This window comes from Scyliorhinus canicula, chromosome 1 (assembly GCF_902713615.1).
Source record: "Scyliorhinus canicula chromosome 1, sScyCan1.1, whole genome shotgun sequence".
NCBI classification, from domain to species: Eukaryota; Metazoa; Chordata; class Chondrichthyes; order Carcharhiniformes; family Scyliorhinidae; genus Scyliorhinus; species Scyliorhinus canicula.
The window spans coordinates 70,354,467-70,380,677 of record NC_052146.1 but is presented as its reverse complement, the minus strand read 5'-3'; the positions used below and the strand labels follow the sequence as shown (position 1 = coordinate 70,380,677).

The 26,211-nt window shown below is 45.6% G+C and overlaps 1 protein-coding gene across 1 annotated transcript in view; it reads left to right on the top strand.

The window, feature by feature from the left end:
* The window catches only part of cdc45 (CDC45 cell division cycle 45 homolog (S. cerevisiae)), a 116,229-nt gene that overhangs the window by 45,167 nt on the left and 44,851 nt on the right, over positions 1-26,211 (top strand). The window contains exons 7-13 of the mRNA XM_038792973.1: positions 136-184; positions 13,423-13,484; positions 13,643-13,693; positions 15,619-15,738; positions 17,142-17,273; positions 19,643-19,741; positions 21,486-21,644. Of these exons, the coding sequence (XP_038648901.1) occupies positions 136-184; positions 13,423-13,484; positions 13,643-13,693; positions 15,619-15,738; positions 17,142-17,273; positions 19,643-19,741; positions 21,486-21,644 (672 nt within the window). The remainder of the gene's footprint in view (positions 1-135; positions 185-13,422; positions 13,485-13,642; positions 13,694-15,618; positions 15,739-17,141; positions 17,274-19,642; positions 19,742-21,485; positions 21,645-26,211) is intronic.

Below are 26,211 nucleotides of genomic sequence, written 5' to 3'. Positions count from 1 at the left end.
CAGCATAATATGATGGGGCGAGCATGTGATATTTGGAGTGGCACTGTTAAGTTAAATGTGCGTCTGGTATTGAGGAAGGAATGGCTGCAAGGCTATTGCAGATTGCCAACAATCTATTTGTTTTTTCTTTTGCAGGAGGGAGATTTTGTTTGAATATGAACAATATGAATACCATGGAACTTCAGTACGTATGTATAGCCACAATAGGAATATATACACCTGCACTTTTTAAAAAGCAAAAATATTTATTGGAACAGAAATTCCTTGTCAACAGGAATTTTCTTTCATTAGGGGAAGGTTGTTACACTCTCATGTCATAATCCAACCGTTTCCATTTGAAGGTAATATATGTGGACTTTATTTGTTGTTTTATAAAGGGCGCTTCTGGTTTGTCTGAATGTGAATCAATAAGATCTGAAATTGGAGGCAAGGATCCCTTGAATTAGCATCTGTATGCTTCACCCTATGTCTATGTATTTACATTGTGTATTTATCATATGTCCTATTTTTCATGTATGGAACGATCTGCCTGGACTGTATGCAGAACAATTCTTTTCACTTTACCTCGGTACACGTGACAAATCTAAATCTAAAAATCTGCAGGACAGATCATGTTTTGCTTTGGCAATATTTAGTGAAGTTGATTATTTTTGGAGAAAGGCAACAATGGTGTGGATATTTCTTTGAGTTGATGACACATTATTCTTGCCAACGTCAGCAAAGATAGGGCAATGAGCATATTTAATCTCAGACTTTCTTTTTTCTTTCATGCCTTAGTGCTTGTACAATTCATTCAGTTACTGCATGGCAGGCTATCATGACTGTCGTCAGATACCTAAGTACTGGAATACATTGTGCTTTATCCTTCATTGCTGTCCTAAAGCATAGTTCAATAAGTTTTTGTTCATGGAGGGAAGTCATTGTTTAATGGCGGAACTATTTCTGGAGAGTGAATTTTTTTTTGTATGCTTTATGAGCTGGAAAATTCTCTTTGTACTGCTTCAGCATGGTTACAAGACTGATAAGTTACTTAATGCCTCTCGGAATATTATTAACATAGATGTGAGCAGAAATTATTCATTTAGCCTCATTGTATTATTTTTCTGTTTTAATTATGTAGTTTACATGTTATTTGGGTAATTGTATGCACTAACCTTGACTGTTGCCTTTCGGTGTTTTGGTCAAAATTATTTTTTTACAAAGTGGTGATATAACGGTTAATTTGCAAATGTCAGCAAGTTAACCTGTGAGAAAGCAAGCATAAAGGGGAACCAGAAGTAGTATTGTATCAGTTGAAGATTCCATAGAACACTTCCTCTGCTCTACTGTGTAGCACTGCACTCAGAATGCTTCACCCATGTCTATGTATTTACATTGTGCATTATCGTATGTCCTATGTTTTTCGTGCATGGAATGATCTGCCTTGACTGTACCCAGAACAATACCTTTCACTGTACCTCGGTGTACGTGATAGTAAATCTCAATCTCTGGCCTGGGACATATCTGGAGTGAACACTATATCCCTGCATTTAAGTCACTTGGTAGCTCATGAACTTCTTTGCAGAATTTATCTGGTAGTTCTTCCACATCCAATAAGTTCCATAGCACTTTGAACCTCTTTGCTTTATTGTCTGCAAAGATGTTCTCCAACACCTTTTCTTGGAATCGACTTACTGTCAAATAAGTGTTGAATAAAATGGTTTGGCAATGGCTACGAGTCCTGTCACCCAAGTCTGCCCATTGCCTCAGTCAACAGTTTGTGAATTCTCTGTCCTCCTTATGATTTGTCACATGAGAACACTGCAGTGTTGCTACTGCAGACCAATTGGGAACTGATGTGAACCACTGTTTACTTATGCTTTCTAAATTACAGCTCAAAAACATCAAGGCTATGTAAAAACCACCATAACAATATACAGAATCTTTGAATTCTTTTCCCTGGCCTCTGCCCACCCCCCAGCTTCGTGATTGTATCTCAGGCTCATGATTAAATGGTCATTATGCTTGATGAAGGCAATGGCAATTTACAGTTGTTATCATTGTGTCAAAATAAATAATGGGGGTGGCACAGTGGTTAGCACTGCTGCCTCACAGCTCCAGTGTCCCAGGTTCAGTCCCGGCCTCGGGCAACAGTCTGTGTGGAGTTTGCACTTTCTCCCCGTGTCTGCGTGAGTTTCCTCTGGGTGCTCCGGTTTCCTCCCACAGTCCAAAGATGTATAGGTTGGGTGGATTGGCCATGCTAAAATTGCCCCTTAGTTTCCAAAAGGTTAAGTGGGGTTACTGAGTTGCGGGGATAGGGTGGAGGTGTAGGCTTGGGTAAGGGTGTTCTTTCCAAGGGCCGGCGCAGACTCGATGGGCCGTGTGGCCTCCTTCTGCATTTTAAATTCTATGATATGTTTCTGTGATAATATAGGTTTGTTGAAAAATAAACGCTTCAGTCACTTAAAAATGAGACTTGGTTCAAGGTCCTTCATTAAATATTATTGACTTTTGCACTGTTTGAAAGTGAGTGGAATGCTGGAATCCTACAAATCCCAAAAGTGTTCATTGTTCATTTTGACCCAGAGATTTTGGCCTGCAAATAAATTTGAATACTCACCTCTTCAATTAATAATTCTTTTGGAAATGGTCATTTAACCCAAGTGTCGAATTGTACATGTCCCACATTTTGGTAGTGGAACAAACCAAACATTACACCTTTTTGAGCCACATACCACCACATCTTCTCTGTAAGGGGTTCTATGTTGCAATTTCCTTTATTTAGCCTCTTCTGTTTGCTTTGAAAATTAAAGAAATACGTTTGGCTCATCGTTAACTATGGTTAAAGGTTACCATACTTTTCAAATATATTCTTTACTAGGCCTAGTTTTACAAAGCACTGAATATGTCCTATCTCCGAAACCAGCACTTCTTTTAAGAACACAATTGCAAATCCTGTCTCTAAATGATGTTGTCTCTAAATAGAGTCAAAGCAATTGCATTGCAGAATGTAGCCATTCAGTCCATCATGTTTATTCCTCAACTGGAGGAATCTAAGCCCAGTTTCTCACACTCTGAAATTTTCTTTTCTAAACTAATTTTTAGGTGATCTGAAAGCACTCTGCAGCCAATTGAATACATTTGAAGTGTGATTACTGTTGTAATTCAGGAAAAGTAACAGGCAATTTGCACACATCAAGCTTCTACAATTTAACATATGTTTCTCATTGAGGAATAAATATTAGCCAGGAGGCGGAGGCGTAGTGGTATTGTCACTGGATGATTAATGGGTAATGTTTTGGGGACCATGGCAGATGGTGAGATTTTAATTCATTAAAATGTCTGGAATGAAATCATTTTCAATCACGGTAGAAACTTATCTGGTTCGCAGATGTCTTTTACCTGTGATTCCAGATCCACAGCAATGTGGTTGAAATAGTAAGCCACTCAGTTCAAATGGACGGGCAATTAATGCTGGCCCAGCTGGTGATGGCTGACATCCAATTAATTCAAAAACAGATATGTGGGATGTCTGCCCTGGCACACTCTTGAATAATGCTATGGGGTCTTTTACATCCACCTGCGAGAGAAGATGTCAACATCTTATCGGAAAGACAGGTTAGCTATCTAGGCACAAATTGCGCTAATTTTTTAAGAGTTTTGTGGCTGATGTTTTTGCTCCAATGTCGTTTTTTAAAATAAATTTAGAGTACCCAATTATTTTTTCCAATTAAGGGGCAATTTAGCGTGGCCAATCCACCTACTCTGCATATCTTTAGGTGGTGGGGGCAAAACCCACACAGATACGGGGCGAATATGCAAACTCCACATGGACAGTGACCCAGAGTCAATGAGATCATGGCTGATCTTTTGTGGACTCAGCTCCACTTTCCCGCCTGAACACCATAACCCTTCATTCCTTTATTCTTCAAAAAACTATTCATCTTTATCTTGAAAATATTTAATGAAGGAGCCTCAACTGGTTCGCTGGGCAGGGAATTCCATAGATAAAGTCCATCTTAAAGGCATAGGTCTCAGTAATTGCCCTGGTACAGAAATTGAAATAGCAGAATAGCATAAATTAAAGAGGAAAAACAAGGGACAGACAGGGATTAAGAGAAGGATCCTTATAAGAGTTTTGTTTTGGTCTGAGGAGACAAGTGAAACCGCAGTGATAATAAGTAGCCCAGTCGTTGTGAAACAGTTATTAAGACTATTAGACAATACACATGAACAGCACTGCTCTACTCTTCTAGCATGCAGGCGGGGGAGGGGCAAGCTGGAAAGCCTCAGATACAGGAACTGATGACTTTTATCAAGGAGGAATTCCATAAGCAGAGGAAAGAAATGCATGAGGATCATGCAAAGGGCATTGCAGGAGCTGTGGTACCCCTGAAGAGTACTTTGGAGCGGACGGAGAGGTATTTGGAGGTGCAGGGTCACAGATTCGGGAGAGAAAGGAATGATCTTGGACCACAGCGATCGTGTGGTGGTTCTGGAGGCGGAGGTGGGGCTCCCAGGAGACCTTTGTAAGACGTTGAGGGCAAAGGTTGAGGAGCAAGAAAATACCTCGAGAAGACAGAACCTGCGAATAGTGGGCCTGCCTGAAGGAGTGGAAGGTGTGAGTGCCACGAGGTACGTCTCGAGGATGCTGGCGGGGCTGGTGGCACAAGGGATGCAGGATAAGGCACCTGAAGTGGACCGAGCGCATAGATCTCTGAGGCCGAAGCCTAGAGCTGGGGAGCCACCGCGGGCGGTGACCGTGAGGCTTCATCAATTTGTGGAGAAAGAGAAAATTCTACGGTGGGCCAAGGAGGACTGTAGCTGCGACTGGGAGGGAAATAACGTCCGGATTTATCAGGACATCGGAGCCGAGTTGGCAAAATGGCGGGCAGGTTTCAACAAGGCCAATGCGGTGCTGTACCTGCGGCAGATCAGGTTTGGGGTGCTCTACCCGGCAAAATTATGGGTGACGTTTGGAGGCTGGGAGTATCACTTCGAGACCCCAGAAGCGGCCGAAGACTTAATTAAGGAGCATAAACTGGGGGAGAACGGAGTGGGCAATGCTTGGGAACCGAGATGCTTGCACTATGTAATGGTCGGGAGCATGTTTGAAGTGGGTGTCGGGATTGGGGAATTTTCGCCTTTCTTGTTGGGGGCGGGGGGGGGGGGGGGTGGTTCTGTTCAATGTTGAGATTTTAAGGAGTTGGAGAGGTGAAAAGTTTATGTGGGGATGGATGTTCCCATACCCGCTCCTGTTTTATGGGACTGTTTGTGTTTAACATCTGTTTGTTTGCTTTTGGAGAAGGCTGCCTGGAGTTCAGCAAGTCCTTGTTTGGGTGGGGGAGGGTAAGGCCAGCAGGAGGCTGCCTTCTTTGAGCTGAGGGGTGGGAGGGAGGGGGTGGTAATTAGGTTGTGCCTTTGGGCAGGGGCAGCCGCGCTAGCAGGTTATGCTGGTGAATGGAAGTGAGGTGGTTGGGGTGAAGGCCACAAGTGGTGCCAGGGATTGGCGGGGGAAAGAAAGGGAAAAGCGGGAGGGGGGTGAAAAATGACATGGTTAAGGGCAGAGAAAGGGGCCACCTGGGATGGGCTAGGTACAGAGTGGAATTAAAGGGGCAGGAGTGAAGTGGGGAAGATGATGGATGGTAGAGGGGATTGGAGGCGCAAGCCTCCGGTAAGGGTGGTAACGTGGAACGCCCGGGGACTGAATGGGCCGGTTAAAAGGTCGCAGGTGTTCGCACACCTCAGGAGCTTGAAAGCAGCCGACACACCTCCGTGTGAAGGAGCAGGTTAGGTTAAGGAAGGGGAGGGTTGGGCAGGTTTTGCACACTGGGTTTGATTCGAAATCAAGGGGTGTGGCGATTTTAATGAGCCAAATAATGGGATTTTTGAGTGTGAAGGAGGTGAGGGATCCAGGTGGGAGATATGTGATTGTGAGTGGGGTATTGGAAGGGGCACCGGTAGTGTTGGGAAATGTGTATGCCCCAAATTGTGTTTGTGTGGTTTTTCTGATTGGGTTTCTGGCAGCAATCCTGGATTTGGCCACGTACCAGTTGATCATGGGCGGAGATTTTAACTGTGTCCTGGAGCCGAGGGTGGATAGATCGAGCCCCAGGTTGATGGGTAGAGTACGAATGGCAAGGGAGCTGGGGGGTTTATGGAGAGGATGGGTATGGTGGATTCATGGCGCTTTCAGAACCTGGGGGAAGGGAGTATTCCTTCTTTTCACACGTCTATAAGGTGTATTCGAGGATTGATTACTTTGTAGAGAGTCGGGAGATTTTGGTCGGAGTGGAGGGGGCAGAGTATGCGGGGATAGTTATCTCGGACCATGCACCCCACTGGCTGGATATTCGGTTCAGTACGGGACGAAAGCAGAGGCCGGGGTTGAGGTTTGACTCGGGGTTGTTGGCGGATGGAGGTTTTTGTGAGAAGGTGCGGTTAGCGATTATGTGCAGTTCAATCAGAATGGGGAGGTGTCGGCAGGCATTTTTTGGGAAGCACTGAAGGCAGTGGTCTGGGGAGAAATTATCTCATTTACGATTCGTGCGAATAAGGAAAGGAGGGCGGAACATGACCGTCTAATGAGCGAGATAGTGGAGGTGGACAGGGAATATTCGAGGGTGCCAAATGCGGAGGGATTGGCGGGGAGGAAAAAGTTGCAGGGGCAATTTGACAGGCTGACAACGGGGAGGGCGGTAGGGCAACTGCGTAGGGCAAGAAGGGTGCAATACGAGTATGGGGAGAAGGCGAGCCGCATGCTGGCGCACCAGCTGCGGAGGCAGGCTGCGTCCAGGGAAATATTGAAGATGCGGACTGGGGCTAGGGATGTGGTGTCAGAGCCAGAGAAGATAAATGAGGCATTTAGAGAGTATTACCAGGGACTTTGAGGCAGACCCAGGAGGAGAGGAGGGGGCAATGGGGCGGTTTCTGGACGAGCTGGAATTTCCCCAGGTGGAGGAAGCAGGCATTGGAGAAGCCCCTGGGGCTGAGAGAGGTGCTGGAAAGTATCAGGGGTATGAAGTCGGGGAAGGCCCCTGGGCAGGATGGGTACCCGGCAGAATTTTATAAGGAATTTGCAGCGGACCTGGCACCGCACCTGTTGGGGGCGTTTCATGAAGCACTGTAGAAGGGGGAGTTGCTGGAGATGATGAAGCAGGCAGTAATCACACTAATCCCCAAAAAAGAAAGGATCCCGTGGAATGTGGGTCGTATAGACCCATATCACTATTGAACACGGATGTGAAAGTATTGGCTAAGTTGTTGTCCGGGGAGGATGGAGGATTGTGTCCCAGGGGGTGGTTGCAGAAGATCAAACAGGCTTTGTGAAGGGCAGGCAGCTCACGGGTAATATGAGACGGCTGTTGAATGTGGTGATGAATCCGTCGAGAGCTCTAGTACCAGAGGTGGTGGTATCCATGGACGCGGGGAAAGCATTTGATCGGGTGGAGTGGCAGTACTTGTTCGAAGTTTTGGGAAGGCTTGGGTTTGGGCCGAGATTTGTGGCATGGGTGCGGTTGCTGTATGTGGCGCCAAGAGCGAAGGTGAGGATGAATGATATGAGCTCACAAAGCTTCGGCTTACACAGGGGTACGAGGCAGGGGTGCCCGCTGTCGCTGCTGCTGTTTGCGCTGGCCACAGAGCCGTTGGCGATGGCTGTTAGGGGGTCGGCAAAGTGGCAGGGGGTAATGAGGGGACAGAGGGAGCATCGGGTGTCACTCAATGCCGATGACCTCCTGCTGTATGTTTCGGATCCGTTGGAGAATGTGGGATGGATTATGGGCCTGTTGGGGAGGTTTGAAGGGTTTTCGGGATACAAGCTGAATGTAGGGAAAAGCGAGGTATTCCCGGTGAATGAGCTGGCACAGCGGGCTAATTTAGGAGGGGATGCCATTTACGGTAGCGAGAGATAGGTTTAGGTACTTGGGGATTCAGGTAGCGAGGGAATGGCTGGGGCTCCATAAGTGGAACTTAACAAAGCTGGTGGAGGAGGCCAGGGAGGATCTTAAGAGGTGGGATACACTACACTTAACGTTGGCGGGGAGGGTCCAAGTGGTAAAAATGACTATTCTCCCGAGGTTCTTGTTAATCTTTGAGTCTCTCTCGATCTTTATACCAAAGACCTTTTTTCGGAAAGTGGACATAATCTCATCTCTGACTTTGTATGGGCGAGTAAGGTGCCATGGGTGGGGAGGACCCTGCTACAGAGGCAGAGGCAGCAGGGGGGGTTGGCATTGCCAAACTTGCTTCATTATTATTGGGTGGCGAATGTGGACAAGGTGCGGCGGTGGTGGGAAGGAGCACGGGGAGAGTGGGTTTGGATGGAGGAGGAATCTTGTTAGGGGTCTAGTTTGAGGGCTATGGTGACGGCAGCATTGCTAATGGCTCCGAGTAGGTATTCAGGGAGCCCAGTAGTGCAGTCCACGGTGAAGATATGGAATCAGCTGAGGAGGCATTTTAGGGTGGAAGGGATGTCGGTGCTAACGCCGCTGCGCGAGAATCATGGGTTTGGGCCAGGGAGGTGGATAGTGTGTACAGGAAGTGGAGAGAATTGGGGCTGGTCAAGATGAGGGATTTGTATTTTGAGGAAGCGTTCGCCAGTCTAGAGGAGCTGAGGGAGAGGGTAGAGCTGCCGAGGGGTAGTGAGATCAGGTATCTACAAGTCAGGGACTTTACACGAAAGGTCTGGAGGGGGTTCCCTGGATTGCCGGGATGCACCCTGCTGGTGCAACTGCTGCTTCCGGATGTGGAAGGGGAGGGAAGAATTGGGGATATATATAAGTGGCTGGGGGAACAGGGAGGCGAGCGGGTGATGAAGATCAAGGAGAAATGGGAAGCACAGTTGGGAATGGAGATCAATTGGGGAGTATGGAGTGAGGCACTGTGAAGGGTAAACAAGACCTCCTCTTGTGCAAGGATGAGCCAGATACAGTTCAAGGTGGTGCACAGGGTGCATCTAACTCGGGTGAGAATGAGTGGGTTCTTTCAGGGGATAGCACAGGTGTGGGCGGGGACCAGCGAATCATGCGCACATGTTTTGGGGTTGTGAAAAATTGGTAAGATTCTGGGCGGGAGTGTTCGTGGTCTTAGCCAGGATAGTGGAGGAGGGAGTAGACCCGGACCCTTTGGTGGCGATATTTGGGCTATCAGAGAAGCCAGAGGTCATGGAGAGGAGGAAGGCCGATATCATGGCCTTCGCCTCTCTGATTGCACGGAGACGAATTTTGCTGGAGTGGCGGTCGGCATCGCCACCGGGGGTAGCAGCATGGTTGGGTGACCTGTATGACTTCCTGCGGTTAGAGAAGATAAAGTATGAGTTAAGGGGCTCAGCAACAGAGTTCAAGCAAAGGTGGGGGATGTTTGTGACCGTGTTTGAGGAGCTGTTTGGCGTGAAGGTGGGGTGGGGGGGTGAAAAAGGAGGAAAATCTGTATATACTGTAGAGTATTAACATAGATAATTTGGAGTTGGGGACCAAGGGCAATATGTCCAAGTTTGCAGATGGATCTAAGATGAGTGGTAAAGCGAAAAGTGCAGAGGATACTGGAAGTCTGCAGAGGGATTTGGATAGGTTAAGTGAATGGGCTAAGGTCTGGCAGATGGAATACAATGTTGACAAATGTGAGGTTATCCATTTTGGTAGGAATAACAGCAAACAGCATTATTATTTAAACGATAAAATATTAAAGCATGCTGCTGTGCAGAGAGACCTGGGTGTGCTAGTGCATGAGTTACAGAAAGTTGGTTTACAGGTGCAACAGGTGATTAAGAAGGCAAATAGAATTTTGTCCTTCATTGCTAGAGGGATGGAGTTTAAGACTAGGGAGGTTATGTTGCAATTGTATAAGGTGTTAGTGAGGCCACACCTGGAGTATTGTGTTCAGTTTTGGTCTCCTTACTTGAGAAAGGACGTACTGGCACTGGAGGGTGTGCAGAGGAGATTCACTAGGTTAATCCCAGAGCTGAAGGGGTTGGATTACGAGGAGAGGTTGAGTAGACTGGGACTGTACTCGTTGGAATTTAGAAGGATGAGGGGGGATCTTATAGAAACATTTAAAATTATGATGGGAATAGATAGGATAGATGCGGGCAGGTTGTTTCCAATGTCGGGTGAAAGCAGGACTAGGGGACATAGCCTCAAAATAAGGGGAAGTAGATTTAGGACTGAGTTTAGGAGGAACTTCTTCACCCAAAGGGTTGTGAATCTATGGAATTCCTTGCCCAGTGAAGCAGTTGAGGCTCCTTCATTAAATGTTTTTAAGGTAAAGATAGATAGTTTTTTGAAGAATAAAGGGATTAAGGGTTATGGTGTTCGGGCCGGAAAATGGAGCCGAGTCCACAAAAGATCAGCCATGATATTGAATGGCAGAGCAGGCTCGAGGGGCCAGATGGCCTACTCCTGCTCCTAGTTCTTATGTTCTTATGTTGATTGGTGGGAAGAATGTTTCCCGGGGTGTTTATTTGCTGTAACCTACTTTTATACAAGTTTGAATAAATTGCGTTTTTAACAGAAAAACTGCCTTTATGCTGTTTTCTGCACTGCCTTGGATCCAAGACTTAGACTATTACATGTAAAACCTGGCCTCCAGCTGCTAGCTAGAAAACTGTCTTTAGGGGGCTGGCTGGAAAATTGGCTTGTCTGCTTTCTGAGCCTTCTAGGTGTTAGCTGGCCTCTGTGCTTCTGAGGGTCTGGCTAATTATAGGTTTATTCCTCTTTGATTATGCCTTAGGCGTATTTGGCTGTCTGTCTCTCTCGACTTCCATGACTCTAGACATTAACATATATATATTCCTCATTAATTTTCCCAATCATCTTTGTAAACTGATTCTACTCATAAGCCATTCACATCTGGATCGGGATTCTCCCCTACCCAGCGGGGCGGGGGGTCCCAGTGCGTTGGAGTGGTGTGAACCACTCTGGCATCGGGCCGCCCCAAAGGTGCCGCATCGTTAGGGGCCAAGCCCTCACATTGAGGGACAAGAAAGGACTTCACCGGCTGGCGTAAGTCCGCGCATGCGCCAGAGTGTCAGCGACTGCTGACGTCATACCGGCGCATGCACAGGGGAGGGGGTGAAGACCGTGGCGAAGGCGGAAGAAAAAGAGTGCCCCCATGGCACAGGCCCAGCCGCGATCGGTGGGCCCCGATTGTGAGCCAGGCCACCGTGGGGCACCCCCCGGGATCAGATCGCCCCCCGGAGCCCGCCCGCGCCGCCAATCCCGCCGGTCAGATATGTGGTTTAATCCACGCCGGCGGGAGAGGCCTGTCAGCGGCGGGACTTCGGCCTATCGTGGGCCGGAGAATTGCCGCGGGGAGCCCGCCAACCGGCACAACGCAATTCACGCCCCCGCCAAATCTCGGGGGGCGGAGAATTCGGGACACGGCGGGGGTGGGATTGACGCCGGCCCGGCGGGGGGGTCGGTGAATCCCACCCCAGATTCTTACCTAAGCTGCCTTCTAACCTCATTATTGGGAGGAACTCATCTCACTGGGATCTTTTAAAATACTGGCTGCTATCTAGGTGAATTTCTACCTGTTGCTGGACGTCTCGCAACCTATAATGCATTGTTAACTTAATTTTAGTGGTATTGCTGGACAAGATCATGACAATAAGCAGTTTGATCGTTTACAAACAGCAGAGTCAAGAGGCGAGGTAGAGTTGGGTATCGCCAGTGTGTCTGTGAAAACTAATGCTGTACCTATGGATAATGTCGCCAAGGGATAGCATGTAGATAACAAATGGATAACATGGCTATTGGTGCCCTTCCACCAAACTGAAAAGAGTAGTTTTAAGAGGCTTTTAAAAGGTTTACAGTCACAATAAGTCGAAACATGCATTTAATGCATACAGAGGAACGGTCGGTTTTGTGGTTGGGGTTGTTTTCTAGAATTATGTAAAACATCGCTAAACTCTATTTGCGCATGTTTGACAATGTCATTGTTACTATTCCAGCATAAATTCTTTTTGTAAAACACATTTGTCATGCTTTTGCATGAGATGCTGTATCATTGCAAAATTTAAATTGTTCAGAATTATATTTTGAAGTGTAACGTAAAGAAGTCTTGGAACATTACTACTGGGAAATTGGTTAAACAACTCTTTGGTGCATTGTGCAAAAATCCTTCCTGTTATTTTGTTTCTTTCCATTTCTTTGGTTTTATTATTTTTGGTCCGTGGACCCATAGGGCAGGATTCGCTGGGCGCCAATGCCGACATCGGCTGAAGAATCCCCGGAGAATCGGGGGGCGGCGCCACTTTCGCGGTGCTCCGCCCCTGCCAAAGTGGCATCTCGGAGAGTATCAGGACATTTCCTCAGGCCAACTCCCCCGACTGGCCGTGTTCCCAACAGCGTCAGTTGCGTATGGTCTCATCCGTTGGGAACTCGGCTTGGCGGCTGCGGACTCAGTTCAGCGCCGCCACAGTCGGGGGAGGGCTGATCTGCGGGCAGTGGGGACTTTGCCCGGGGCGGGGGGCACTGTTGGGAGATGGTCCGGGAATTGCGAATGGGCCGGGGGGGGGGGGGGGGGGGGGGGCGCTATTTCACAGACTGGGTCCGCAAGCGGCCAGCACCATTTTGTATGGCACGGCCACTGCAGGCCGCCGCCTTGCGCATGCGTGGCCACAGACCCGGCAATTCTCCGGGCCGTGTCGGCAGCTAGAGCCGGGTGCTCTGTGCTGCCTTGATGCTAGCCCCCAGCCAAACGGAGGATCGATGGCCGTTTCACGCCATTTTTTCTGTCTTAAAACTCCACCGTTCCTACGTCAGCGTTGGGACATAGTCTCAAAGTTGGAGAATCCAGCCCATAACCCCTCTCTCTCCCTCAGACTCTCAAAAGGTAGCCAATCTGGCCAGAGAAAACCATCTCAAGCCTAGAAGCTGGGGTGTGGATGGGTGTGTCTTTGGGGGTAGTTAGGAAGTGTGGGTTGGGAAGGGAGTATTAGATAGTCATTTACATTTTCTGACCATTTAATTATAATACTGTGCATAATAGAAGGTTACTTGGTTTTAAAGTTACAAACCTGGTGACTAGTTTATTGGGCTAAACAAAGGACCTCAGGTATTTCAAATAAAATCTAATTTCACTTGTGTTGCCATTCCAGATCAAGTGAGGCTGAAATTGACCATATCCAGGGTGTCAGGACAATCTGCAGTGCTGATGGTCTTTGCGTTTTTCAAAATAACAGTACCCAATTAATTTTTTTCCAATTAAAGGACAATTTAGTATGCCCAATCCACCTACCCTGCACATCTTTGGGTTGTGGGGGTGAGACCCACACAGACATGGGAAGAATGTGCAAACTCAACATGAACAGTCACCTGGGGCCGGATGGAATCTGGGTCCTCAGCGCTGTGAGGTAGCAGTGATAACACCCTTGTTGATTCTTACTGAATATGGATAACCATAACTGATTGATTGATTAATGTCTCTGTTTCTTGCCTTCAGTCTGCAATGGTGATATTTGAGCTGGCCTGGATCATGTCTAAGGATTCAAATGACATGTTGTGGTAAGAGATCCCTACACATAATGATTTTCTATTAAATAAAACTTGTTAGTCAATTCACCGCTTTTTTTCTGAGAATTCCAGTGCTGTGCATTAGAAAATAAACAATTTACCCTATTCCCAACTATAATTATGTGTTATATATGTCTCTCATTTTTCAGGTGGGCTATTGTTGGCTTGACAGATCAGTGGGTACATGACAGAATCACCCAGTAAGTGTTCGGGAATGCTTCTACATTTTTTAAACCTAATGTCAATAGTGAGCATTCCCAATTTAAACATTGCATTAATTAGGTCCAAATATTGTATCTAACAATATACCTTAACTCAAATTGAAAAATGAATTTGCAGCTGCATCAGTGAACTTCCCATTTCTTTTTAAACTATCTTTGGCCACTTTTGAGCCTTTGATCCCATCAGTTTGGTAAAATTGGAACCCAGATGTCGGAATTAAACTATGGACTAACCATATCTTCTGCAGTGAATATTTTTAAATCATTTAAATTATTTGATGAATTTAGACCCCTTAAAGTGAATGCTCTAAATGTCTTCTGGGGCAGCACGGTAGCATGGTGGTTAGCATAAATGCTTCACAGCTCCAGGGTCTCAGGTTCGATTCCCGGCTGGGTCACTGTCTGTGCGGAGTCTGCACGTCCTCCCCGTGTGTGCGTGGGTTTCCTCCGGGTGCTCCGGTTTCCTCCCACAGTCCAAAGATGTGCGGGTTAGGTGGATTGGCCATGCTAAATTGCCCGTAGTGTCCTAAAAAGTAAGGTATGGGGGGGGGGTTGTTGGGTTACGGGTATAGGGTGGATACGTGGGTTTGAGTAGGGTGACCATGGCTCGGCACAACATTGAGGGCCGAAGGGCCTGTTCTGTGCTGTACTGTTCTATGTTCTAACAGAAAAATAGTTTTAAATGAATTAGATTTCTAATACACCTAGCGCTGCATACATAACATTTGTAAATTAGTTATTAAACCATTTCTACAGCAGTTTAAAGGAATCATAGAATTTACAGTGTAGAAGGAGAACATTCTGCCCATTGAGTTTGCATCGGCCCACTGAAGGAGCACCCTACTTAAGCCCACGCCGCCACCCTATCCTCGTAACCCTGTAACCCCACAGAACCTTTTGGACACTAAGGGGACATTTAGCATGGCCAATCCACCTAACCTGCACATCTTTGGACAGTGGGAGGAAACCGGGTCACCCGGAGGAAATCCACGCAAACACGGGGAGAAAGTGCAAACTCCACACAGACAGTCACCCGAGGCCGGAATTGAACCCGAGTCCCTGGAGCTGTGAGGCAGCAGTGCTAATCACTGTGCCACCGTGCCGTTCTGTAGGAATTAGCTGTGAGAATTGCAGGAATTCAGTTGAGATTATTAACTGGTTAATTAACATTGATTGCCAAGAATGCCAGCATACTGCAAGAATTCTGTGAGTACTTTAGCAGTTGTGAAAATTATGTTCAAAACCGCTAAGTAATTTCTCTGGAACTTTTTAAGGAATGCATCTTGTAATTCTGATTATTTAATTCAAAATCGATGGTCAAGAAAAGCCCCTAATTATGAAAATACTAGTGGTGGAGGAGGAGACAACAAGAAGAATACAAGGACAATGTATTTCTCTTCCCTTTTATGCCCCCACAATTGCTCAGGATTGTGATGTAATGCCCCCACATTATTTTAATTATACATTTATTCAACAGACGTTTTCCAATACATGCATATTTATTCCAGTAATTGATAGGTTAGATAATGGATTCCTGTAAGCATATAATCCTGAGATTTGTATTCTTCTTTCATAGCATGCCCCCCAGCCCCCAAACCACCACCTCTGTAATCTGAAAGAGCTTTACAAACTTGGAAAGATTGCATTCCTCCAACTCTGACCTCTTGGATGTTCCCAACTCTTTGCCCCACCATTGCCTGCAGCTGCCTTGGTCTTGACGTTTGGAATTCCCTCTCATAACCTTCCAACACACTCTTGTTTGTGCTCTCTCTTATCTGAATATACTTCTGCAAAGTGCTTTGGGAAGCTTTACGAACAACACGAGACAAAGCTTGTGTGAAACCTCTGAATTTGACTTTTCTTTCTGTTGGTTATAAAATTAAAGCATATCTTTTGGTCTGCAGCATAAAATATGTGACTGACGTTGGCACTGTGCAGCGTCATGTCTCACGACACAACCATCGCAATGAAGACGAGGAGAACACACTTTCTATTGACTGCATGAGGATCTCCTTTGACTATGAGTATCCTTTATTCTCAGAATGGAACAAAACAATTAGACAAAGATGAAAAAGTTAATACCATAACCTAATGTACAGTAATGTAAAAAATGTGATCCTAATGCAGCAACTGTGCTTTCTTAAAATACATTTGCTCTGTTGCAAGTTTTTTTTTCTTTATAAATTTAGAGTACCCAATTCTTTTTTTCTAATTAAGGGCAATTTAGCATAGCCAATCCACCTACCCTGCACATCTTCTTTGGGTTGCGCGTGTGAGAGCAACAGCAGACACGGGGAGAATGTGTAAATCCCACACTGACAGTGACCCGAAGCCAGGATCGAACCCGGGTCCTCGGCGCCCCAATGCTCTGTTACTAAGTTGAACATTATTATTTTGGTCGGTCTGAAATCAAATTATTTCCATTATTTTCAATACAGTGAAGGAGCATATTATGCAACTTTACTGGAGTTGCATCTAATGGCTTCATACTACATTGCGACCTGGTGCTTATGCTGTTCGTCAGTGATGTGAAGATTCATATTTTTTTAACTATTCAGCATTTTCAAGCAGAGGCAAAGCTTACTTCCTTTGAATAAGCTATCCTCAGGATTTCAACTGATGTACAGGAAGGTATCAAACAGGATTGGCCATTTTATTATTGATTTTCTTAATTGCAAAGATTTAATAGGGGCTCATAGGATAAGCTGCCTACTTGTTTCGGTGCAGAATGTTCCATTCCAGAAAGTCAGTTGGTGAAGGAGTTAACTGGAGCCAATCTTTGCACACTTTGTATATTTTTTCACAGAGTTACACATGGTAACCATACTCCACCTAACCCAACAACCGCAGTTTTAGGGGGTGCAATCTCAGTTAATGCCCACCACCTGCTTACAATTAAATAATTAATATGCCACTTACATAGAAGATGTATTCAAATATGAAGTACAGAAAAAATAGCTGACTGAGAACAAAAATAATAGCTTTAATTAAGGTTTATTCAGTTAAATGGAGTAAGAGGCTCCCATCTGTTGATTGCCGCAGAATGTAAAATTCAAGGGAGAGATGGTACCAATGCGTGACCCATGATTCTAGTAACATTACTTGTAGTCCTGTGATGATAAATGGTTCTACTGTCAATTTGCAGGCATTGAGAGAGAATGAGTGGTCCAGTGACACTTGACAGAGGATGAGCTAATTCTGGATTTGGATTGCAAAATCTTAGTCAAAATGTTGTGCTGATACTGCAGTTGTAGTGTAAATGTGGCCTTCGTCACTCTCAGATGCTTTGCCTCTGTGGTCAGTTCACTTTCACTCCAGCTCCTTGGTAGGAGGTTAAGCGACTGGATTTTGTAATTCTCTCATTATGACCTGAATTTTCTAAATATTTGGTTGTTTTTTTTCCTCCTTAACTGTAAGCCTTCTGTAGCCTACGTCTGGCTCTGTATCAGCATTGGACACTGTACGAAAGTATGTGCAACTCCAGTTACACCTATGCCAATCTTAAACTGTGGTCCATGCAAGGTCTGAAGAAGCTTCAGGAATTTCTTGCAGACATGGGGTAAGTGAATCCTTAAATCCCCCTTTATCGAGAGTTTAAAGAGTGGGCCTGAGTAGGAATAGTGAAACAGTGGTGAGAGCTAGAAGAGCGGACCTGAGGGGGAGCTGCAAGACAGCAGCAAGAGTTTAAAGAGCTACGGGTGAATCTTTGGATTCAGTGCAGTCGGTCTGCGTTCCAAAAAAAATGAAGTGTGACATGACAGGAAAAAAGATAAGGGATTGGTTGGTGAGCATTTTTCACTTTTCTTTCCCTAAACTGTGATATTCATTCAAATTAGGAACTGGAAAATTAAAAATATTTGAAACCCAATAAGTTGAATAGAACACAATAAGGACGGTAGGAATTTAGTACCCGCAATCCATTTTTTCCAATTAAGGGAAATTTAGCGTGGCCAATCCACCTAGCCTGCACATCTTTGGGTTGTGGGGGCGAAACCCATGCAAACACGGGGAGAATGTGCAAACTCCACACGGCCAGTGATCCAGAGCCGGGATCGAACCTGGGACCTTGGCGCCATGAGACTGCAGTGCTGCCACTGCACCACCGTGCTGCTCTCCACTTTCCTATTATTAACCAACACTGCCATCCCCCTCGTCTTCATGCATTTGATTTACATCCACCGATCTGTCTTAAAAAAATAATACTTTCTTAACAGGTTGTGCTGAATACAATCCCCTAGACCCACGCATAAAATCACTGAACTATTACACTGCGGGGAATGTGACATTAATCATTCAAAACTATATTTCTACAGGGGCTGCTGGGACAGAAGGAATTATGCCATATTGCTTCTTAATTCTGCAACTTTGACAAATTTTACCAGTCTAACAAAGCAGTGCAAATTTAGGAGATGAAATCTCCTCCATGGCAACCATAACAGCAGCTGTTAGGTTCAATCTTTCAACGGAATATTATATACTGCAGCTAAACCTGGACAGTAATGTTTTGTATACGCCATCAATCTGAATCTTTTTGAGATATATTTAGAAAACATAATTGATGGAATGGGTTTTATCTTGCGCCAATCCACGTCCGCACGAATCCTGGCCAAGAGGGCCGGAGCATCATGTGTGCTTGGAGAAGCAGGCTTCCAGCCCGTTAATCGAATGCACATGGCCTCGATCAGATCAGCCATGATCATTTGAATCGCCCACTCCTGCTCCTATTTATTTATGATCTAAACTGATTAAAAACATTGCAATTTGTAAATCAACTCTTCCAACTTCTTGGTTGCAAAATGTTATTGCAATAGAATACTGAGCGAGAGATTCCCCTGCATTATTAGAATTAACATTCCTAATTTTTTAAGTAATACAGGTAAAGTTGCTATAGTCCCAGATGATCCATAGGCTGCTTTCCCCTTTGAGGGGAAGAGCTGACTGCTGGTGATTTAACCTGAGGATCACCAAACCTCAGTCGAGGGACAAGGTTGAGAATAACCTCAGCTGGTTCGGAAATTGAAACCGCGCTGCTGGCTTTGCATCACAAACCAGCTGTCTAGCCAAGTGAGCTAAACCGACCCCCTTACCTTTAAGTAATATATCATATATGTTGTATAACTTGTATTTAAAACTATTAATAATTACTGGTCTGTATCGGTAATGATTAATTTTAAGAAGACTGGTTGATAGCTTACCTGTTCCACGTTGCTTGCAATAAAGGACCATTTTCTAACTATGATGTTTTTGTTTGAACTTCTCCAAGCAGTGTTAAGTACAATGCAATTATTATATTGTATGTATCAGGACCCTGTTTCATGGTTGCTGGTTCTCCTACAGTTGGCAGGTGATGTATAAAGAAATGAAAATGAAAATTGCTTATTGTCACGAGTAGGCTTCAAATGAAGTTACTGTGAAAAGCCCCTAGTCACCACATTCCGGTGCCTGTTCGGGGAGGCTGTTACGGGAATCGAACCATGCTGCTGGCCTGCTTTCAAAGCCAGCGATTTAGCCCTGTGCTAAACAGTCCCTCTGCCCAACACCCCAAGTAGCCAGTTTTATTTGCGAGGTTGGTGAGCTATTTTGATGGCACCGGACTTTACAACTGAATCTGACCTTGTGCTCACTCAATATTCACATGTCTCTCTTGCCAAGAGTCATGAGCCAGAGATCAGGAGCTGGACTCCTGGCATTTTCTACTCCCTGGCCCAAGGAGAGGAAAGCCCAATTTCAGTGAGCACAATGCAAAGGAAGATTCAGATCTAGGAGTCCTTGGTCTGTCTGGCTCACCCATATCTGAGCTTTACAAAGGGAGTCAATGATATTACCTTTAGACCTCTCTTCGCTGTTTGTACAGTAATGACCATGTAACTGCTGGGCTTGGGTTTGTTTAGTTAAATCTAAATATAAATTTTCTCATTTATGTTGCAGATTCCCCTTGAAACAGGTCAGGCAGAAGTTTAACTCCATGGACATCTCGTTGAAGGAGAATTTACGGGAAATGATTGAGGAATCGGCCAATAAGTTTGGGTATAAACAAAAAAACCTTAAACTTTGAATCACAAACACCAAAGTGATTGCAAACTGATGAATAGAAAACGGGAATTGATTTCCGGTTGCACACTGGGCAGACAATTTTAGAAAGAACAGTAGCAGGATCGTTGAGGGTGTCTTTCTTTGTATTGCACTTGGAATTATAGATAAATATGATGAAGATTTTAGTGATTATTGGAGAGTACTTTCTTGGGGGATTGTTGAAACAATTGGTTCTCCTGCACCTAGAAACAGATAGAAATTTTGAGTTCTGATTGTTTAAGCAGTGCTGAACTGCACACACGATCAGAAACCGAGCTTCTTCATTCTACTCCCACTCTGAAGTCATTACTAGTGATAATAAAAGCAGCTTTCAGAGTTGATGGTTGCAGAACTACAATTGCCAGGTTCACATTCTCAAATTGTTCTTTATGCAGTACACCACTGTTTATATTTATTATTTCTTGGGACATTTGTCACTAGCAAGACCAGCATTTATTGCCCATCCTTGGTTATCTTTGAGAAGGGGGGGGGGGGGCATGTGGCGCAGTGGATAGCACTGGGACTGTGGCGCTGAGGACCCGGGTTCGAATCCCGGCCCTGGGTCACTGTCCGTGTGTGGGTTTGCACATTCTCCCCATGTCTGCGGGGGTTTCACCCCCACAACCCAAAGATGTGCAGGCTAGGTGGATTGGCCACGCTAAATTGCTCCTTAATTGGAAAAAAAATAATTGGGTACTCTAAATTTAAAATGAAAAATCTTTGAGAAGGCAGTTGTGGGCCACTATTTTATATCACTGCAGTCCATGTGCTAAAGGCGCTTTCACAAAGCTGGTAGATAAGGATGTTGTGACAATGAAGGAATGATGATATATTGCCGAATGGAAATGGTGTGTAACTTGGAATTGATGGTGTTCCCATGCACCTCTTGTCTATGCCATTCTAAATAGTAGAAGTAAAGAATTTGGAACTTCTTGTGTGACGCGCCTTTGGAGAGTCAATCGCATGATTGTCAGCTCAGCTTAATTTGTAATACCTGCCTCTGAGTTGCAAAATTGTGGATTAAAGCCCAACAGACTTCAGCACAATGTCTGAGCTGATAGGTGTGCCATTGAGGGGGTGCTACATTGTTGGAAGTACTGTTCTTCGGATTGTGCTACACAATTGAAAAGTCTTTCTCTAGCGATGCTATTCCAGCACCAGTTATAGTACAAAAGGCAAAAGCAGCCTCACAAAAAGTACTGAGCATTTATAATTAATTTATTCTGAAAAGAAACAGTGTTAATTAATTTTAGTTTGCAATTTCTCCCCGTTTCTGCGTGGGTTTCGTCTGGCTGCTCCGGTTTCCACCCACAGTCCAAAGATATGTAGGTTAGGTGGGTTGGCCATGCTAAATTGCCCCTTAGTGTCCAAACATGTGCAGGTTAGGTGGGGTTACGGGGATAGAGCTGGGTACTGGGCATAAGTACGATGCTTTTTCAGAGGGTTGGTGCTTTTTCAGAGGGTTGGTACAGACTACAAAGGCCGAATGGCCTCCTTATGTCCTGTAGGGATTCTATACTAATACTGTGGTAGTAAACTGTTCATCCTTTGATTTCTCCAGTAGAGGGCATATAAGAATTGATAGCAGATAGCAAAAGCATCATTCAAAACCTTTGAGTGTTCTCTACCTTAGGAGGCTAGTTGATAGAGTCATTTGTAACTGTCACATTGGTGATGGAGGCATTATTTTTATTTTCAGAATGAAGGATATCCGAGTGCAGACTTTCAGTGTGCATTTTGGGTTTAAAAACAAATTCCTTGCCAGTGACATCGTTTATTCAGCAGCTTCTCTGCTTGAGAACATAGAAAAAGACGATGGGAATGAAAACTTCATTGAAGCCTTGGACAGTCTTTCCAGGTATAGCTTCTCTTTATGCACTGGGCAAAATCTGAGCTACACTGCAGATATTGCACTGCTATGGTGGGGATGTATTACTGGAGTAGATTGAACCTTGTTAGAAACAAGAATATTAAATTGCTCTCAAGGTTTTGTGTTAAACATTATTGCTGGGATGTGTAGTGCAGATTCTCTTGTTCCGAGGAAGTCATATTCAGCGTGAAATGTTAACTCTTTCTCTCTCGCAGATGCTGACAGGCCTTATGAGCATTTTCAGTATTTCTGTTATTATGGCAAGTTCTCCTCTGTATTTAAATTGATGGATCAAAAGTCCTGTTCGGGTTGTGCATTTCTCCCGACGTGTTACTTGCTTTTGCTGTACCCAGAAGATTAAATAGATCCAGGCACATAAACAGGAAAATCTGCTCCTATGTATATCATGTTATAGAGTTGGATAGTGAATTCATCAGATCTCTGCAACAGTGGTCCCAGACCTAAAAGACATGCACGTGGCTAATGCTTCCACCAAAGGTGTGAAAGTTTGGTCTTGACGGCTAAGCATTACGCTCACCTAATTTGTGGTGCGTTTTGTATGAATTACATGATCCAGCAGCAGGTGTGATTGTTATTTAAAGTGGTACAGGCTTATGTCCAGTACAGCTAAGACAAACAAAAATAGCTTGTTGTCAAGAAAAATATTTTAGATGTGAGTTCTCTCTGGTTTCAATCCGCCCTAAAACATGGGGAAAGCGACATGTTTTTCAATTGGAAAAATGCCCCAAGACACTTTAGATGTAATCAGACAGCAATGTTTGTTTAGCTGATGACGGGAATGTTAGAGACACGCTTGATCAAAGAATAAGGAGCCTCTTATAGGAGGAAAGGTGAAGAATGTTAGAGGGTCCACAGTGTGCAGCAAATACAGCTAAACCAATGGTGAATGGAGAGGATGAGGGCAAGAAGCCTGCGTGGAAGAAATGTAAAATTCCAGGAGTTCAAGGAGAAAACTAAAGAGGGAAAAGGCCAAGTAGCAATTTAAGCACGAGGGAAAGCATTTTAAATTCAAGGCAGTTATTATCATAGGTTTTTCAGGGAAATCTGAAATTTAATGCAAGTCCATAATCAATTTTTCAAATCTATTTTTGACTAACTATTCTTCACATGTTTCAGTTTTATATTCCTGTCTCAAGAGTAGAAGCAGTGGTTTCTTACTTGTCATTTAGCTATTTTCTTTGACATCAATGGTCACTGAAGCATGCTGTAATCTCTAGAGTAAGTAAGCCTGGCCGTGCGGTGGTTGCATTGTAAATTAACATGGTTGCTTTGAAATAGACATTGAGAGGTGGCGCAGTGGTTATCACTGCTGTCTCACGGTGCCAACGACCCAGGTTCGATCCTGGCCCCGGGTCACTGCATGTAGAGTTTGCACATCCTCCCAGTGTCTGCATGGTTAGGGTAACCCCACAACCCAAAGATGTGCAGGGTAGGTGGATTGGCCATACTGAATTGGAAATTTTTTTAAAAAGTAGATCTTGAGAAGTAATAATAATCTTTATTAGTGTCACAAGTAGGCTTACATTAACACTGCAATGAAGTCACTGTGAAAATCCCCTAGTTGCCACACTATGCCACCTGTTCGGGTAAACTGAGGGAGAATTCAGAATGTCTAAATCACCGAACAGCACATCTTTCAGGACTTGTGGGAGGAAACTGGAGCACCCAGAGGAAACTCGCGCAGACACAGGGAGAACGTGCAGACTCCACACAGACATTGACCCAAGCTGGGAATCGAACCCGGGTCCCTGGTGCTGTGAAGCAACAGTGCTAACTACTGTGCTACCATGCTGTCTAGGTATTTAGTGCTGACAACAGTTAAGAATCATACTTTTGTTTATTCTTTAATGGATGTGAGCATCACTGGCAAGACCAGAATTTGTTGCCCATCCCTGATTGCCATTGAACTGAGTGGCTGGCTGGGCCATTTCATAGTTAACTATATTGCTGTTGACCTGGAGTCACATATCGTCCAAAGGATGGCAGGTTACCTTCTCTAAAGGGCATTTCGTGAACCAGATGGGCTTTTACATTTAATATATTTTTAAAATATTTTTATTGGCATTTTCCAATTTTTACAGTGTAACAGTTTAACATATAGCGCACCTCATATTTACACAGTTTGATGTTTCTTATTTACAAATTTTACATACCCTCCCCATCCCCCACTTGGTAGTCTGGCTCTTTCCTGGCACCACCTTTCACGCTGAATGTCATATTTCCCCCCCCCCCCCCCCCCTTCTTCCTAGTCACTATTGGCTTCGAACAGGTCTTTGAACAGGCTGATGAATAACCGCCACACTTTGTGGAAGACCCCGTCCGACTCTCGGATGGTGTACTTGATCTTCTCCAGGTGGAGAAATTCTGCCAGGTCTGCCAGCCAGTCTGCAGCTGTGGGTGGTGCTGCTGATCACTAGCTGAGCAGGATTCTCCGGTGAGCGATTAGGAAAGCAAAAGCCATGGCGTTGGCCCTCTTCCCCATATGTAGTTCTGGCTGGTCAGGTTCCCTGAAGACTGGGGGCACAGCTCCACCCTCACTCCCACAATTACTGACATCGCCTTGAAGAAGGCTGTCCAGAACCCGACTATCTGGGGTAGGCCCAGAATACGTAGGCGTCATTGGCTGGGCCTCCCTGGCACCGTTCACATTTATCCTCCACCTCCAGGAAGAACCAGTTCATTCGAGTTCTGGTATGATGCCACTTTAAACTTCATGAGGCTTAGCCTTGCGCAGGAGGAGGTGGAGTTGGCCCGACGTAGTGCTTCACTCGAGAGTCCCCAACTCACTTCTGCACACACACACACACACACACACCCCCCCCGCCCCCGAGTTCCCCTCCTATTTTTGCCTAGCTCCGTCCAGTGGTGACTTTGTCCTTCCCAGAAGTTGTCCACAGATGCCCCCACAGTTCCCCCTCCCGTCTGCCTATCTGTCCGTATTTATTAGTTCCTCCAGTAGAGTGTTTCTCGGGGCCCTAGGGTACCTCGTCGTCCTCTTGCAGCAAAAGTGTTTGACTTGAGGGTGCCAGCGTTCCTGTCCTGTCGGTAGCTCCAGTTCTTCCGTTAGTTTGTCCAGGGTTGCCGGTCTGTCCACTATGTAAGAGTCACTGACCACTAAAATCCCCCCCGTCCTGTCTCTATTAACAGGAAGAGGAACCCTGGCAGCACGTTCATCTTGATCGTCTGCACTCTCCCCACCAGGGAAAGTGGGAGTGCATCCCATCTCTGTAGATCCTTTTTTACTTCCTCTGCCAGACTGGTCTGATTCCACTTGTGGATCCTTGTCCTGTCATGGGCAATCTGGATCCCCAAGCAGCGGAATTTGCTTTGGGCTAGTTTGAATGGTAGACCTCTCAGCCCTGTCACCCAGCTCTGTGCCTCCACCGCTCGGGTTCACTAGGAATGGCTTGCTTTTGCCGAGATTGAGTTTGTAGCCCGAGAAGGCCCCAAACTCTTCCAGGAGCATCATGATTACATTCAGGCTGTTCTGTGTAGAGCGAGGCTGTGCTCTCTGCCTCCTCTTCGGATGCCGGGGGTTGGATTCCAAGGTGAACAAAAGGGGTCAGTGGGCATCCCTGCCTTGTTCCTCTGTGCAGCTGGAAGTATTCAGAACTGGTGGTGTTGGTCTGAACACTTGCCTTAGGGGCGTTGTACAGGAGTTTCACCCACAAAGTGAAACTCCTTTACAACGTCAAAGGCCTTTTCTGCATCCAGGGAGACTGGTGTTCTCTCCCCAGTCATTGTTACATTTAGCAGCTGCCTGATGATCGCAGTTAGTTGTCTACCCTTGATAAAGCCCGCCTGGTCCTCTGCGACCACCTCTGGTACACAATTCTCCAGTCTCGTAGCCAGGACGTTTGTGAGTTTCTTCGTGTCCACATTGACCAGCGAAGTGGGTCCATATGAACCGCATTCCATCAGGTCTTTGTCTTTTTTTGGGTATCACTGATATTATGGCCTGTGTTGGCGTTGGAGGCAGGGGGCCCCTCGAACATTTCCCTTGGTGTGGGGCCAGGGCAGGTGCAAACCATTGGGTCCCGGCGCCTTCCCCGTCTGCATGGTGTTGATACTCTCCAAGGTCTCTCCCAGTCCTATTAGTGCTTCCACTCCCCTCGCTTATTGTCCGCCACGACTGGCATGTCCAGTCCATCGAGAAACCCTTTCATCCCCGCGTCCCCGTCGGGAGCTCAGAGGTCTACAGTCCTCGTTAGAAGGCCTCAAATGCTTGGTTGGCTTTTTGGTTGGGCTACCAGTCCGCCTCTGCTATCCTTCACCTGCGCTATCTCCAACGTGACTGCCTGCTTTCTCAGCTGGTGAGGCAGTAGATGGCTAGCCTTCTCTCCGTGTTCATAGAAGGTCCCCTGTGTCTGGCGGAGTTGATACACTGCCTTCCTGGTGGATATCAGGTGAAAGTTCATTTGCAGCTTCTTCCTTTCCACTAGAAGCTCTACGGTCGGGGCCTCGGAGTACTTTCTCTCTACCTCCAGGATGGAGTCGATCAGTTGTTGCCTCGCTGCCCTCTCTTCCCTGTTCC